This window comes from Nannobrachium achirus, assembly GCF_963921795.1.
Source record: "Nannobrachium achirus genome assembly, contig: SCAFFOLD_294, whole genome shotgun sequence".
Classification (NCBI taxonomy): Eukaryota; Metazoa; Chordata; class Actinopteri; order Myctophiformes; family Myctophidae; genus Nannobrachium; species Nannobrachium achirus.
The window spans coordinates 1-17,016 of NW_027664741.1; the positions used below are offsets into that span (position 1 = coordinate 1).

At 40.8% G+C, this 17,016-nt stretch overlaps 1 protein-coding gene across 1 annotated transcript; it reads right to left on the reverse strand.

The window, feature by feature from the left end:
- Positions 1-2,724: 2,724 nt before the first annotated feature.
- On the reverse strand, positions 2,725-4,952 carry LOC308280823 (bublin coiled-coil protein-like). The gene is made up of 2 exons (XM_080755144.1): positions 4,639-4,952; positions 2,725-3,708 (listed from the first exon to the last, which is right to left on the reverse strand). Exons 1-2 carry the CDS (start codon positions 4,712-4,714, stop codon positions 3,476-3,478), a joined length of 309 nt encoding a protein of 102 aa, XP_080611270.1. The 5' UTR covers positions 4,715-4,952; the 3' UTR covers positions 2,725-3,475.
- Positions 4,953-17,016: the final 12,064 nt, after the last annotated feature.

The window sequence follows — 17,016 nt, forward strand, 5'->3', positions numbered from 1 at the left end:
AAAGTAAGTGCAAAAATAGTCCCCGCAGAATTTATGAACAGAATTTAATTGTCCATGACTAATTGCTTTAGATTGTTAGTTTGTTACACAAATGTACTTCTAATGGTTTCGAAGGATGTGGTGCAATCCACAGCTCCTCCTGGCTTAGTGTTCGAAGTGTGCTTGAGCAAGACACTGAACCATGACTGCTCCCTGGGTGCTGTTCAATAGTGCCCGCGGCTCCTAATTGCTAGGATGAGTTAAATGCAGAGGACAAATTCCTGGTGTGTGCAAATGTACTTGAACAATAATACAACAACAATAACGCTTCAATATGGGATACTCTCCATTTCAAATAGTTATTTTAGTCCTTTGGACCATTTGGTATCTTTACCGTTGTTGGAGAGATGGTTGGAGGATTTTTTTTTATGGGTATTATTAGGACAGCTGTGAACTCTGCTAGTTCTGTGACAGATGCAAATAAAAGCCCGTCTGAAATCACATGAGCAAAGGCTCAGTAGCGTAATTTTCTTTCTGCCGCAGGGACAGGAATCCTGGACTTCAGCTTTAGTAGTCATACATTTTCATTTGAAAATGTCTAAACAAAATGCGGTGTACTGTAGATTGTAAAAAATGAATCTGTAGAAAATTATGGAGGCGTTGTTGATTGACTGGCTGCTTGTGAAAGCTGTGATGTAAGGCCAGGATCTCTGTTTTGTCAGTTTTCTTGCTGAATTATTTTTTCTTTTATTGGAAAACGTACTTGAATACCTTTCTCTTTGTACGGAAGAGGATTAGGGCCACTTGAAAATGTTATTGGAGTTCTGAGATTAAAGTCAGAATTTCTCAGAAGTCTGAGAATAAATTCAGGAATTATGGAATGGCATTATTTAATCTCGGAATTCTGAACTTCTCTTACTTTGTTTCTTACTCGCCACAGCTAAACTGTTGAGCTTGGCCACCTTTTTAGTATGATGAGCTACATTTTGTGTTGCAATCTGATGTAGCAAATAAAAACAACAAAAACAGAACATCCATTATGAATGTATTATTTGATGGATACATTTTTGAACACCGAATATCTTCATGGTGATATTGTTACTGTTACTTTTTCTTTCTTCTTATTTGGGGTTTAAAACAGGAATATTTTGTACCATGTGTATTGTAATAACTAGTCCCATGCCCTTAAATTCATAATGAAAAAGTACCAGTTAGGCCTATACAGTATCACAATATACATTTTCTTTGTAATGCCATTTTTAATTTGGCTTTTAAGTACTATCCACCAGGCGCTGAGTTGACCAAAGTTTTTATTTCCCAATCCTGCTAGTTGAAGTTGTAGTAGTAGACTAACCTTTTAAAAGGAACATGTTTGTTTCCCATTATGATTCAATGCATTGTCTACTTGACATTGACAATGCAGATGTTGAAGTTGTATTTCATCCCTAATATTTTTTTACCATATTTGCGGGTTTCGAGATTTCCTGTAAAAAAATACCTAATATTTTCCTAGATTGCAGGCAATGACATGCTTGGACATACATCCACACCACAAAAATAGCGTTGTATTAGAGTTAACACTCCTAAACCCCAAATTAAGCTCACAATGTGTCGCAGATGCAACGCGTTGTGAGCTCATAGATGTATTTCTGACACGCAACACCATCATACGATGGAGCATAAATTAGGCAATTAACATCACTTCTATCATTGTAACATGTGGGCTTTATTGACTGAGATGTCATAGTTCATACCCTGATAATAGAGAAGTATTTCTTGTAACTATAATAAACTAAGTTGAACTGTGTAGTCAATAATCATCCCTTTTAGTCACGGTGTCAACTCACTCACACCGTGTCATACTACGTAGTTTGTTCTGAGGAAAATGTAGGAAAAATTTAGTAAATTGTGCAAAGCCGAAGGGAAGAGACCAGCGTATGTAGCACAGAAGATATATATTTTTGTATCTTGCTGAAGAAGAAAAGGGCATCTAAACGACATTTCCAAGCTGTATGTTTTTTACCGTATTTTTATTCAGCCACTGACAAAACAGATTGTTTTCTAACTGCTGAAAGTTCCATGTATTTTTAGATGTTTATTTTCTGTATTTGGGTCTTTTCATTTAATATTAAACATTTGACAGTTGCCTCACCCTAATACTTGCAATTCTTTAATTTAAATTGTTGGTGTATCTTTAATATGCCAGCAACAGGGCCGTTGTTGCAATCTTCTTTCATTCGCAACAACATTCTGGCTGGTGATTAAATGAGGTAGACATAATGAAATGGCAGAGAAATGAAGATGAAATAAGACCATATTGGATTTTTTTTTTCTCAAGGATTTACCTCAAACTTCACTCTCAAGACAGACAGTATCAGTGAACTAGGCAGAAGTAGTACTTTATGCTATTGAAGGCCTGAACAATCTTGCTCCTTTTAGTTTTGTTGCACCTCTAAAAGCAGGCCAATTTACATTATTCCTTTTGGTCCATAGATTTTTGTGACATAAAATTTACGGCATAGTTCAAACCTCAGCCAGAAAAAACACTGAAAATGTCTGTTAGTTTGTTCAGGATCTTTGAAAAACTTGAAACTGATGTGACTAGCAGATGAGTTTGCAATCAGCATAACATAAATTACACTTGTTAATATCTTGTTTTGTGGATATTTTGTTGAAAAATACAAGTTAATAAGAATCATTTATCGACATGGCTTTGTTTTAATTATCCAAAACTCAATGCAAAATTTCTATTAGAAATCTGCATTTGGAAACCCATGACAGCAGTAACACAACACCATGAACATTTTCAGAATGCTTCATTAATGTGAATAAACCAAAACAATAAATAAGAAAAATAGTCTAGCAGACTAGCAAACTGCATACACTCTGCGATAACTGTGTTGGCCTAAAAAGTGGCATTTATACTTTGTTACAAATGTGTCGCAGTGCATTTTGAGCTTGTAATTTGTCTATTTTCAGAGTGCAATGATCAAGCATTCTTGTGACCTCCTACCACTATGGAATGGAGGTGACAATGGCCATGATGTAAGGCCAGGTAAGCAAAAGCCTGTCTGACTTGCCTCCTAACAGAACGGTCACTCAGCATGTATGAAAGGTTATTTATTTATTCATATATATATAGTGTAAGTGTATATATATTCTCAACAGCACGCACCAACATGTTGCCATAAAGGCAAACGGGCATGTAAGGGATGGACAAAATGCTACCTTTCTGAAAGGAACAGTCTGCAATAACATATACATGTAGACAAGGACAGAGAACCCCTATGTGGAATGTTATAGTAGATCTGAGATTTAAGAAAAAAATCATCTGGAAAAGAAAATGCAGCTATGGTACAATACATTCAGGGCATCTTAGACATGGGACACGTTAAGATACAGCATGTCACTGATCTATGGGTTCAATAAATGTATTTAATTGGTTATGGAATAACATCTATATATATAACAGCGACTGAACACAGCCTTGCTGTATCTAATCTGGTCCTTGGTTTGGTTCCCTGATATCTTCGTCTGGTCCTCCATCGGTAGCTGGAGAGGAGTCCTCCTCTGTGTCCGGACTAACCAGCTTGGCTCTGAACTCCATCCTAGCCTGACGGTTGGATTCCAGAAGTTCGTGCAGTTTGCCGTTCAGACTGTCATTACGTTCCTCTAAATCATCCAGGCAGGAGTTAATCTGATCCAGCATGGCGTTGATGGAAGCATATTCTGTCACGGAAAAGAGGAAACGTTAAAGTGCAGTGTAAAACTGTGAAACAATTTAGTTGAGATGAAGCCATCATTGGCATACTGTATCCTGATTAAACAATGACCGTGACACAAGTCCCACTGATGTCAATTACCAAGTAAACCATGAGTTTGTTTTACTGAATAGTGGATAAGGTTAGAAATAACATTTAGGGTTAGGCATAGTTTTACTGAGGTTACGTTTAGGAATAGGGGTAGGTTTTGGCACCATTTGACTGAGGTTAAGGTTAGGAATAAGGTAGGCTACAGGATTTGTGCCCGGGGTGACTGTGTTTTGGTATTCTTAGAGAGAGATGTACTGCAAACTGTAATGAAGGTGGTACTCTTATTTTGCTATTTCTATCACAAAGATGCACTAAAATGCATTAATTGAACGGGTTCCAGGGGCCTCCTCTCCAGCTAAATGATTTAAGGGTTAGGAACCAAATGGACCCTTAGGGCTATGCCAAATTAACATTGAGGATTTAACAGTGTAGTTTAATGTCTTTCTGTGATTAAATAATTGTATACATTGATTGATTGAATAATGGATGTTAAAGGATACTTTAACAATTTGCAAATAGTACAGTTGTACTGGTACGATTATACAGTGATGCAAAAGCACAACACAAAAAGGGCTTGTTTCCATTGTGGTCCTGTGTATTCAATTCATCAAGACATTCAAAAATATCATCAACACTGTACAGTAAACTGTATGACCAGTCAAATGGATGAGTTCCGTGGATATCAATGGTAGAACGGTAGAGATTTAAGAGAGACACTAGAGTAAAGGCAATTGTTAATTCTCATGTTAAAATGTTTTCGATCTTCACACAGTTGACACAAGGGTGAGGATATTAAGGGATTTTAAGATTCAAGGTGACAGCAACATTACAGTAAACTAGATGGTACCTTCTTCGTTGAATTCATCATCGTCGATAATACCTTCATCTATCGAGATATCGGGATCTCCATTTGGTCCAGACATTTCTGAGGTTTAATACGGGTTTATAACAGATCCTGTTTGTGTTTAATCTTGGACACCACCGTGTAGGATGTTTAGTTTGTTCATATGCTGCCCCTGTCGGCTTTATTTTCATCAAACTACATGACAATGGATCCAACAAACTAAAGCAGAGCAATTGAGAAACCACGCAAACAAAGACAAACTGTGTAATCCATAGAAATGTGGATGTTAGTGAATCAGTCAAGATCGAGGAGCTTATTTGTTGTTCGCAAGAAGAATCATGGGATTATAAACACCCTTTTACTTTACTTAGTCTTATTTTCACAATTGTTTGAAATGTAATTCTATGAACTTCTTTCCATCAGGGTCAAATTTTTTAATTCCGGTAGCTGGCTTCCTTTGTCGCCTCTGCAAAAGGTTCTATAATTTTCAATCTCCGGGTCTACACTCCCACTGCAAGTCCTTGAAGCATTTTCAAAACCTCAAGGTTAGTCTCTTAAGACTTTATTACAGTAACTTGATTTAGGGCCAGTAGAGGTTACCAGGGACGTGCTGGGCCTCTGATTCAGCTCGGGAAATAGAGTTGGGAGAGGCCCTCATTGCGCGCTACTCAAAGATTTGCCATTTCAGATCATGGCAAGTGACAAGCCAGTGGGACAATGACATGAGTTATATTTCGTTGTTTTCGGGTGTTTTGTATTTATCATTTTAAAAATGATTTAAACTAGTGAAAACAGCCGATCTACAAGCACACAATGCCTCGCAAGTACATTTTATAGATGATAAATACAAAACGGTTTTGGACATTCAAGGTTTCCACCCGACAACGACTATATGCTATAAATATAAGGTGCTGGGAGTGAAAATTATAATGTAGGGGTGCCTCGGATTAAAAAAATATTCATGGGGTGCCCTGAGACAAAAAAGTTTGGGAACCCCTGACACAGGGCTTAAGTGGTTAAAGTACAACAACATCTACACTCAGAATATACACAGACACAGCCTATAGATACTGTGTATAGGTCATTACATTTTTCTCAAAATGATTTTTGTTTTTACATTGTGAAATGATTTAAAAAATGTTGCCAAAAAGAGAGAGAGAGAAAAAAAATGCTGACATTGACGTGACTCCTTTCTAAATAATAGGACTTGTTATTGCATTGGGTTCCGCCCTCTGTTCAACTCAGTGAGTTGAGAATGGAAACACTGCCCTCATGTGGATTCTTTCATATCACACTGTAACACTGTTAGTGAACAAACACTCGGTGGGAAGGATTCCTGTCACAATATAGAGCCGTTTAACACTGTTACTGAACAAGCACTCTATAGCAATGATTACTGCAGCAGCGGCAGCAGTGTTGTTTCTCCAACACAGACTGGTTGGGCTTCCTGGTCAGGTGAGCAGGCTGGGTGTGAATTCCTTGGCTACAGCGACATCTGTTGATGGGGACCTACTGATTGGTTTTATTTCACCAGACTCTACCTAGCTCCAGTGGGTTGGGGCGGCCGCGGCCGCTTCGCGGCCGCTGCCAGAGCACGCAGTCCGGCTTGGGTGCCCTCCGAGACCTCGGTGTCTGAGTCTGGAGCTCTGTGAAAAAAAAGAAAAAAGAAAAAAAGCCAGCTGCTGAGCGGGCGTGCGTGCGTGCGTGCGTGCGTGCTTGCGTGCGTTCAGTGCAATGTGAATGCATGTGACCAATTGATAGGAAGATAGATAGATACGTAATAAACATGAACTAAAAGGAGATCCCAGTAATGTTTTTGGCTTATTTCCACAGGGAAGTCATTCATGAATGAACGAATTATTGATATAGGACTGTCATAGGTACAGTGTCATTGACAGTACAGTTCACTGGTACAAGGTCAACTAAAAGGTGATCCTAGAAAAGACTAAGTCAGGGGGAAACAATTTAAAAAATAAAACAATAAAAACAGCCGATCTACAAGGCTGCATGTGGGCTTGTGGATCAGCTGTTTTGGGTAAATGTGGGTTTGTATTGATCCCTTTATCGAGTGATTGATTGAAGACTTTACGACAAGTTTCATGACAGTACAATTCACTGGTACAAGCTCAACTAAAAGGAGCTTTATTTATTGAATGAATTATTTCCCTGTCTCCACACCAGGCCCAACTGCGCCGCCACTGACTGATAAATTGCGACCGTCGGGTCGCAGTTACTATCGAAACCTCGACCGGCTGTCTGTCTGTCCGTCACACTTTTGCCCTGCTCATATCTCTGCAACCGCTGCCCCGATCCGTGCCAAATTTGGCACACACAGTCCTTGCCTGCCAAACTACGATTCTCACATGGCCCTCCTCTTCTAGCGCCACCATGAGGCCAAAACTCATTCTGGACACTGCTCCTACAAATCTTGCCCTAAAATCACACAAATCGGTACACACTTGCTCTACGCTCATGTCATCAACATGGATCTGTCCCATGTAGCGCCACCTTCAGGCCGATTTTTTTAAACCCATTTTTGGACACTACTTCTACAGATTTTGCCCTAAAATCACGCAAATCGCTACGCAGTCAGTATATATTAGGGAGTCTTACTGGTTTAATTATTTATTTCCCGACTATGTTTCCGAGACTGATTATTTATTTATTTATTTCCCGACTATGTTTCCGAGACTGATTATTTATTTATTTATTTATTTCCTGACTGTTTCCGAGACTGATTATTTATGTAATTAATTATTTATTTATTTCCGCCCCTGGACTCCGCCCCCCCCAGGCGTCTGCCTATCGATCGGCTGGGCTTTAAAGAGCCATAACTCCGTTTTGCAGCGTGCTACCGTCTCCAAACTCGCTTTCTGGCTTCTCGTGTTACTGGTATTAAATACCACATACAAGCTCACGGAAGCTCCATCCAACTTCTGCGCAATGCATTATGGGATGTTGGAAAGTTGTGGATACTAGCAACAGAGTATTTAAATAAATAAATAAATAAATATATAATGAATGAACGAACACATGAATAAATAAATAAATAAACAAAGAAAGTGTGTGTGTGTGTGTGTGCATGCATGCATGCGTGCGTGCGTGCGTGCGTAATTACTGCCTCCTCGTTAAGAACCCCACACATTTAGGCAAATTCTTTCTTTCTTTCTTCCTTCCTTCCTTCCTTCCTTCCTTCCTTCCTGTAAATGAGGCCGCATGACAAGCGTTCTCGTCACCGCGCTGACGGGGTAATTACACGCAAATACAAGGGGTGGAGTCGAACTTAACGAGTGGGCGTGGTTTCAACTACAAGCTCACAACGCGTCACATCAAGACGCGTTGTGAGCTTGTAGATCTGCTATTAACGAGTGGGCGTGGTTTCAACAAGAGGGAGGACTCTGACTTAACGAGTGGGCCTAACGTAATGAGTTTTGTGGGCGTCGCACGCATTAATTATGTAAATTAAGCCGACTTATGCAAATGGGGGGGCGGGGCATGGTTTGGAAATGCATTTGGGTATGGTTCGCATACATTATGCTCGCATACATTATGCTAATGAGGGCGTTAAGGTGGGTTTCCCAGCGCGTAAAAAATGCAGACGACCGTATGTAAATGAAGGGGAGGAGCTTAGTCGACGTATGCAAATTGGGGGCGGGGCATGGTTTGGAAATGCGTTTGGGTATGGTTCGCATACATTATGCTCGCATACATTATGCTAATGAGGGCGTTAAGGTGGGTTTCCCAGCGCGTAAAAAATGCAGACGACCGTATGTAAATGAAGGGGAGGAGCTTAGTCGACGTATGAAAATTGGGGGCGGTGCATGGTTTGGAAATGTGTGTGGGTGTGGTTCGCATAAATTATGCTAATGAGGCTGTTAAGTGGCGTTTCCCAGCGCGTAAAATATGCAGACGACCGTATGTAAATGAAGGGGAGGAGCTTAGGCGACGTATGCAAATTGGGGGCGGGGCATGGTTTGGAAATGCGTGTGGGCGTGGTTTGCAGACATTATGCTCGCATACATTATGCTAATGAGGGCGTTAAGGTGGGTTTCCCAGCGCGTAAAAAATGCAGACGACCGTATGTAAATGAAGGGGAGGAGCTTAGTCGACGTATGAAAATTGGGGCGGGGCATGGTTTGGAAATGCGTTTGGGTGTGGTTCGCATACATTATGCTAATGAGGGTGTTAAGGTAGGTTTCCCAGCGCGTAAAAAATGTAGATGACCGTATGTAAATGAAGGGGAGGAGCTTAGTCGACGTATGCAAATTGGGGGCGGGGCATGGTTTGGAAATGCATTTGGGTATGGTTCGCATACATTATGCTCGCATACATTATGCTAATGAGGGCGTTAAGGTGGGTTCCCCAGCGCGTAAAAAATGCAGACGACCGTATGTAAATGAAGGGGAGGAGCTTAGTCGACGTATGCAAATTGGGGCGGGGCATGGTTTGGAAATGCGTGTGGGCGTGGTTTGCAGACATTATGCTCGCATACATTATGCTAATGAGGGCGTTAAGGTGGGTTTCCCAGCGCGTAAAAAATGCAGACGACCGTATGTAAATGAAGGGGAGGAGCTTAGTCGACGTATGAAAATTGGGGCGGGGCAGGGTTTGGAAATGCGTTTGGGTGTGGTTCGCATACATTATGCTAATGAGGGTGTTAAGGTAGGTTTCCCAGCGCGTAAAAAATGTAGATGACCGTATGTAAATGAAGGGGAGGAGCTTAGTCGACGTATGCAAATTGGGGGCGGGGCATGGTTTGGAAATGCATTTGGGTATGGTTCGCATACATTATGCTCGCATACATTATGCTAATGAGGGCGTTAAGGTGGGTTCCCCAGCGCGTAAAAAATGCAGACGACCGTATGTAAATGAAGGGGAGGAGCTTAGTCGACGTATGAAAATTGGGGCGGGGCATGGTTTGGAAATGCGTTTGGGTGTGGTTCGCATACATTATGCTCGCATACATTATGCTAATGAGGGTGTTAAGGTAGGTTTCCCAGCGCGTAAAAAATGCAGACGACCGTATGTAAATGAAGGGGAGGAGCTTAGTCGACGTATGAAAATTGGGGCGGGGCAGGGTTTGGAAATGCGTTTGGGTGTGGTTCGCATACATTATGCTAATGAGGGTGTTAAGGTAGGTTTCCCAGCGCGTAAAAAATGTAGATGACCGTATGTAAATGAAGGGGAGGAGCTTAGTCGACGTATGCAAATTGGGGGCGGGGCATGGTTTGGAAATGCATTTGGGTATGGTTCGCATACATTATGCTCGCATACATTATGCTAATGAGGGCGTTAAGGTGGGTTCCCCAGCGCGTAAAAAATGCAGACGACCGTATGTAAATGAAGGGGAGGAGCTTAGTCGACGTATGAAAATTGGGGCGGGGCATGGTTTGGAAATGCGTTTGGGTGTGGTTCGCATACATTATGCTCGCATACATTATGCTAATGAGGGTGTTAAGGTAGGTTTCCCAGCGCGTAAAAAATGCAGACGACCGTATGTAAATGAAGGGGAGGAGCTTAGTCGACGTATGAAAATTGGGGCTGGTGCATGGTTTGGAAATGCGTGTGGGCGTGTTGCGCATACATTATGCTTGCATACATTATGCTAATGAGGGCGTTAAGGTGGGTTTCCCAGGGCTTAAAAAATACAGATGACCGTAGTGAGCATTCGTTCCACGAACGCATTCATTCAATGAATGAATGAATAAATAAATAAAGTGCACGTGCACACACGTGTGTGCGTGCTTGCGTGCGTGCGTGCGTGCGTGCGAGCGAGCGAGCGAACGAACGCACGTGCACACACGCACGCACGCACGCACGCACGCACGCACGCACGCACGCACGCACACTTTATTATTTATTCATTCATTCACGCACGCACACACGCATGCACACTTTATTTTTTAATTAATTCATGAATACAGCCTGCGATATGCGTGAAATCTTGCAAGCACATTCCCACTAGGTCAAGGAACAGATGCCTCCCTTCTCACATTGGCCTGTTATAGCGCCACCAGCGGGTCAACTTTTGCATAACACATTTTTGGAACAAAATGCCTCAAATCATGCATGCAGCTAATTTCAGTAACGTCAAAGAGAGCACTGCCTGCGATCTTGACATTTTGTACTTTTATAGACATTGTTTTCTGGCTTGAAGCGAGCCCACAATTGTTTCGAAGGAACAATATTTTCTAGTTTCCATATGATATGCACATGTATTCAGGGGGGTAACTACCGCTGACGCAGCTGACGCATGCGCATTAGGGCCCGGGACGTCCAGGGGCACACGCAGGTGGAGGAGAAAAAATAAATAATCTAATAATAACAATGTATACAGACGGAGCCGCTTCTGTCCTGATCTGTTGCATTTCCTGTAGTAGGCTGCTACCATTTCAAAATAAAACATGTGTTGAATGATCACTTTACAAATATCCAATACAATGACTCTTGTTTTGAAATGTCCACTGGTATGACAGGAAGCTATGACAGGGCCCCTTAGTGCTGCTGACGGAACACAGGCTGAAGAGACGTTCTGAACTTCTGAAGTAAAAACAACACTCTCGGGCATTATGGAATATAAAGTTTCAACACACGACTTTGGGGAACAGTTAATATTTGCAACTGGTCTTGTTGTTGTCATCCACCTTACTTTAGCAGGTGAGTTAAGTAATTAATATAAATAATGCTGGTTTGCAGTGATGCATCACTGTCAATTAAACTGTGTGCTGTCATTAATGTAGGCCTAGTTGTCTTAATGGATGATATTTATAATGCTGTTTTGGAAAAACGGCGTGGTGATGTTTGTAGTGTGAAGACTAATGTCAGAGTTGTTGTGTTGGAGTGCCATAGGGAAGAGTTCATTAGCACCACAGAGAGATGGAGACAGTGAGACACTACTTGGTTGGGCTACATATTGTCATGAATTAGATGGCGAGTGTGTTGATGTCTTCTGTTGGAGCCTGGTGTCCCGCATTTGCGCTGTCTGCATTTGCGCTGTAGAAAAAAGGTGGTGGTGGTTGTTGTTGTTGTTGTTGTTGTTGTTGTTGTTGTTGTTGTTGTTGTGGGGCACTTGGTGAAAATCTCGCATCGGGGCACACCGGGGGCTAGTTTCGCCACTGTGTATGTCCAAAAAAAAAATGATTTAAACTAGTCAAAACAGCCGATCTACAAGCACACAACGCCTCGCACTGTAGATCTGCTGTTTTCACTACTTTTTGTGCAAACAGTAAAATTTTTACTTTTGTGCAAACAGTTTCATCTTTTCCTAATGGCCCGGCCTGGACCGACCGATAATGAACCGGCCGTTCGGGAGTTGTCCCGCTTTTCCCAATGGCCAGCACGTCCCTGGAGGTTACACATTTCTCCCACATTAAAGGAGTGTCTTTGTTGTTATTGCAAAGTACTATTATATAGCATATAGGTGTTATTGTTTTGTTTTAATTGTTTTGAGAAGCTGCTATAGTACATGCCTCTTTGTGGTTCGGTAAAATTATTTTTATTGATTCAATGAATGTAATGTCTCAAACCATTCCAGATCTCTAAATGCACGTGTGCGTATGACACTAACATACATTTATGTACTGTACATCAAGTTAGTTGTTATTCTAATACATTTACTTAAAAATAAACTGTGGTACTCTTTCACTTAATAGAAGTACAGAAGCCTGCACAACCAGCGGGTTTCATCAAAGTCCACTACAGCCTTTGCCTCTGAAGACCACCTCAGCTCTGTATCAGACACCACCACAGACTTGGATGGAAGTGGCAGCCACATCATCACTGACTCCAGTGAGGTTGATGACGTAAAGAGTAATAATCAGTTCATGCGGCCTACTGTTACCATCACCCGAGTGAGACTACCAAAAGACCGCCAGAGAAAAAAGAAACCAGAATCCACCTCAATGCCACAGAGTATCGACACCGCTGCTACAGCAAGTTCCAGCTCCACACACCCAGCTTTTGACCCTGTCACCACGATGGAGCATGCAGTGTCCCAGGCTTGTGTAGCTTGGGAGAGTTCATCTGAACTGTGTGAAGGGCCACTGTCACAAGCACTGGAGGCTGTTGAAGAGGCCACAGAACAGCAGGTTCAAGAAGCTTCTGTTTCACCAGAGGAGATTTCTGTACCAGAGAAGACTGTTGTACCAGAGAAGGCCAGTACAGGGAAGGCCAAAGCAACAAACAAAAGGAGGTCAGGCCGGGCAACATCAAGACGCTGAAGATCATATTGGTAAAAAAAGAATACAATTGCTGCCTTAGGGCTTAGGCTACCCAACAAATGGTGTAACAGTCTCTATTAAGTTAACGGTTTTATGAAGCAGACTGGCCTGTTTTTCAGTTATTTATATTTTAAGATTAACTTCACCCCAAGTCACATAATTCAGGAAACTTGTGTTGCAGTGGCCTCTACAGGTTGAAACTTTCAACTAGGTTACACTGCTGGTAACCTCGCCTACCAGGCTTTCTGGGGGAAAGCCTGGTGTTCGTTCACAACAGGCCGTTTGGTTTCCGCTAAAGCGCGGAAACCACTTGAAGAAGTGGCGTCGCTTTGATTTAGTTCCCTCCGTTTGTTTCCCCAATCCCTATTAAAATGCTGGAGCAGCCTAGTGTAGTCTTGCCAGTCGCTAACAGTTGGACAAAAAGATGCATATACCAAACAAATTTTTCAAAAGCAAAACTACTCCGCATCAAGGAGGTTATTAGGTAGGCCCTAAAAGTATGTCCTTGAGCGCAGGAGAATATTTTGGGTTAAAACTGAATCCGGTTTGATCTTTCCGGCAAATTGTAGTCCTTTGAGTACTACAACATGACGTGTTGTGGTTTCCGCTCCAGACCGGTTACAACCCCGAAAGGTGAAGTGACCCCAGACTACACTACTGGCCATACCCCTACATCTATCTACATGACACCTGAAAAACATCTATTAACTATTACATCGTTATTGGGTTGTGGCCAGCATTGCCAGGTAGAGGGCAGACCTTATGGGGTGGGATGGGCTGTTGGGGCTTGCTCAGGGGCACTTCGACTCGTATACTCCCTGGGAGTCCCTTTAGGCAAATGCGAGACATTCTGATTACCAGACGGCCTCGGCCACTCTACACATTAAAGTTACGGTCACCCCCCAACCTAGTTGAAAGTTCCTACCTTCTCCACTAAGTGCATCAAGTCTACGATGAAAAGTATACAGTACTAGCTCAGACCTGTCACCTAATGCGAGATATGATTAACCACATGGACCCTATGGAAGAATAGGCGAACACATATTGAAAATAGCAGATCTGGATAGCAAGCTCATAACGTGTCGTATTGCGTTGTTAGCTTATAGATGGGCTATTTTTGCAACAAGCTCAAAGCGTGTTGCAATGTGGTGTGTTTTGAGCTATATTTAAGGATTGTTGTTCTTTCAAAGAATTTGCCTAAATTTAGGATGCCAGGGTTAGTAAGTGTGGTTAACAAGATCCAGGAGAAACCTTTCATTGGTTCATGTCATACCCTGGTGGTCTGGCATAATCCATTGAGTATGTACGACAATTTCCCAAAGCATACTATGGTTTGTTTGATTTTCAAAGAAGCCATTCAATTCCATAAATGTTAGTAGCCTACATGGGGGAAAAAAAAGTCTTGGTCAAAGTTTGTTATTGTTGTGTTTTAATTATTTAAGTGTGAATATAAAAAGTAAGTGCAAAAATAGTCCCCGCAGAATTTATGAACAGAATTTAATTGTCCATGACTAATTGCTTTAGATTGTTAGTTTGTTACACAAATGTACTTCTAATGGTTTCGAAGGATGTGGTGCAATCCACAGCTCCTCCTGGCTTAGTGTTCGAAGTGTGCTTGAGCAAGACACTGAACCATGACTGCTCCCTGGGTGCTGTTCAATAGTGCCCGCGGCTCCTAATTGCTAGGATGAGTTAAATGCAGAGGACAAATTCCTGGTGTGTGCAAATGTACTTGACCAATAATACAACAACAATAACGCTTCAATATGGGATACTCTCCATTTCAAATAGTTATTTTAGTCCTTTGGACCATTTGGTATCTTTACCGTTGTTGGAGAGATGGTTGGAGGATTTTTTTTTATGGGTAGTATTAGGACAGCTGTGAACTCTGCTAGTTCTGTGACAGATGCAAATAAAAGCCCGTCTGAAATCACATGAGCAAAGGCTCAGTAGCGTAATTTTCTTTCTGCCGCAGGGACAGGAATCCTGGACTTCAGCTTTAGTAGTCATACATTTTCATTTGAAAATGTCTAAACAAAATGCGGTGTACTGTAGATTGTAAAAAATGAATCTGTAGAAAATTATGGAGGCGTTGTTGATTGACTGGCTGCTTGTGAAAGCTGTGATGTAAGGCCAGGATCTCTGTTTTGTCAGTTTTCTTGCTGAATTATTTTTTCTTTTATTGGAAAACGTACTTGAATACCTTTCTCTTTGTACGGAAGAGGATTAGGGCCACTTGAAAATGTTATTGGAGTTCTGAGATTAAAGTCAGAATTTCTCAGAAGTCTGAGAATAAATTCAGGAATTATGGAATGGCATTATTTAATCTCGGAATTCTGAACTTCTCTTACTTTGTTTCTTACTCGCCACAGCTAAACTGTTGAGCTTGGCCACCTTTTTAGTATGATGAGCTACATTTTGTGTTGCAATCTGATGTAGCAAATAAAAACAACAAAAACAGAACATCCATTATGAATGTATTATTTGATGGATACATTTTTGAACACCGAATATCTTCATGGTGATATTGTTACTGTTTTTCTTTCTTCTTATTTGGGGTTTAAAACAGGAATATTTTGTACCATGTGTATTGTAATAACTAGTCCCATGCCCTTAAATTCATAATGAAAAAGTACCAGTTAGGCCTATACAGTATCACAATATACATTTTCTTTGTAATGCCATTTTTAATTTGGCTTTTAAGTACTATCCACCAGGCGCTGAGTTGACCAAAGTTTTTATTTCCCAATCCTGCTAGTTGAAGTTGTAGTAGTAGACTAACCTTTTAAAAGGAACATGTTTGTTTCCCATTATGATTCAATGCATTGTCTACTTGACATTGACAATGCAGATGTTGAAGTTGTATTTCATCCCTAATATTTTTTTACCATATTTGCGGGTTTCGAGATTTCCTGTAAAAAAATACCTAATATTTTCCTAGATTGCAGGCAATGACATGCTTGGACATACATCCACACCACAAAAATAGCATTGTATTAGAGTTAACACTCCTAAACCCCAAATTAAGCTCACAATGTGTCGCAGATGCAACGCGTTGTGAGCTCGTAGATCTATTATATGACACGCAACACCATCGTACGATAAATTAGGCAATTAACATCACTTATATCATTGTAACATGTGGGCTTTATTGAGATTTCATAGTTCATACCCTGATAATAGAGAAGTATTTCTTGTAACTATAATAAACTAAGTTGAACTGTGTAGTCAATAATCATCCCTTTTAGTCACGGTGTCAACTCACTCACACCGTGTCATACTACGTAGTTTGTTCTGAGGAAAATGTAGGAAAAATTTAGTAAATTGTGCAAAGCCGAAGGGAAGAGACCAGCGTATGTAGCACGGAAGATATATATTTTTGTATCTTGCTGAAGAAGAAAAGGGCATCTAAACGACATTTCCAAGCTGTATGTTTTTTACCGTATTTTTATTCAGCCACTGACAAAACAGATTGTTTTCTAACTGTGAAAGTTCCATGTATTTTTAGATGTTTATTTTCTGTATTTGGGTCTTTTCATTTAATATTAAACATTTGACAGTTGCCTCACCCTAATACTTGCAATTCTTTAATTTAAATTGTTGGTGTATCTTTAATATGCCAGCAACAGGGCCGTTGTTGCAATCTTCTTTCATTCGCAACAACATTCTGGCTGGTGATTAAATGAGGTAGACATAATGAAATGGCAGAGAAATGAAGATGAAATAAGACCATATTGGATTTTTTTTTTCTCAAGGATTTACCTCAAACTTCACTCTCAAGACAGACAGTATCAGTGAACTAGGCAGAAGTAGTACTTTATGCTATTGAAGGCCTGAACAATCTTGCTCCTTTTAGTTTTGTTGCACCTCTAAAAGCAGGCCAATTTACATTATTCCTTTTGGTCCATAGATTTTTGTGACATAAAATTTACGGCATAGTTCAAACCTCAGCCAGAAAAAACACTGAAAATGTCTGTTAGTTTGTTCAGGATCTTTGAAAAACTTGAAACTGATGTGACTAGCAGATGAGTTTGCAATCAGCATAACATAAATTACACTTGTTAATATCTTGTTTTGTGGATATTTTGTTGAAAAATACAAGTTAATAAGAATCATTTATCGACATGGCTTTGTTTTAATTATCCAAAACTCAATGCAAAAT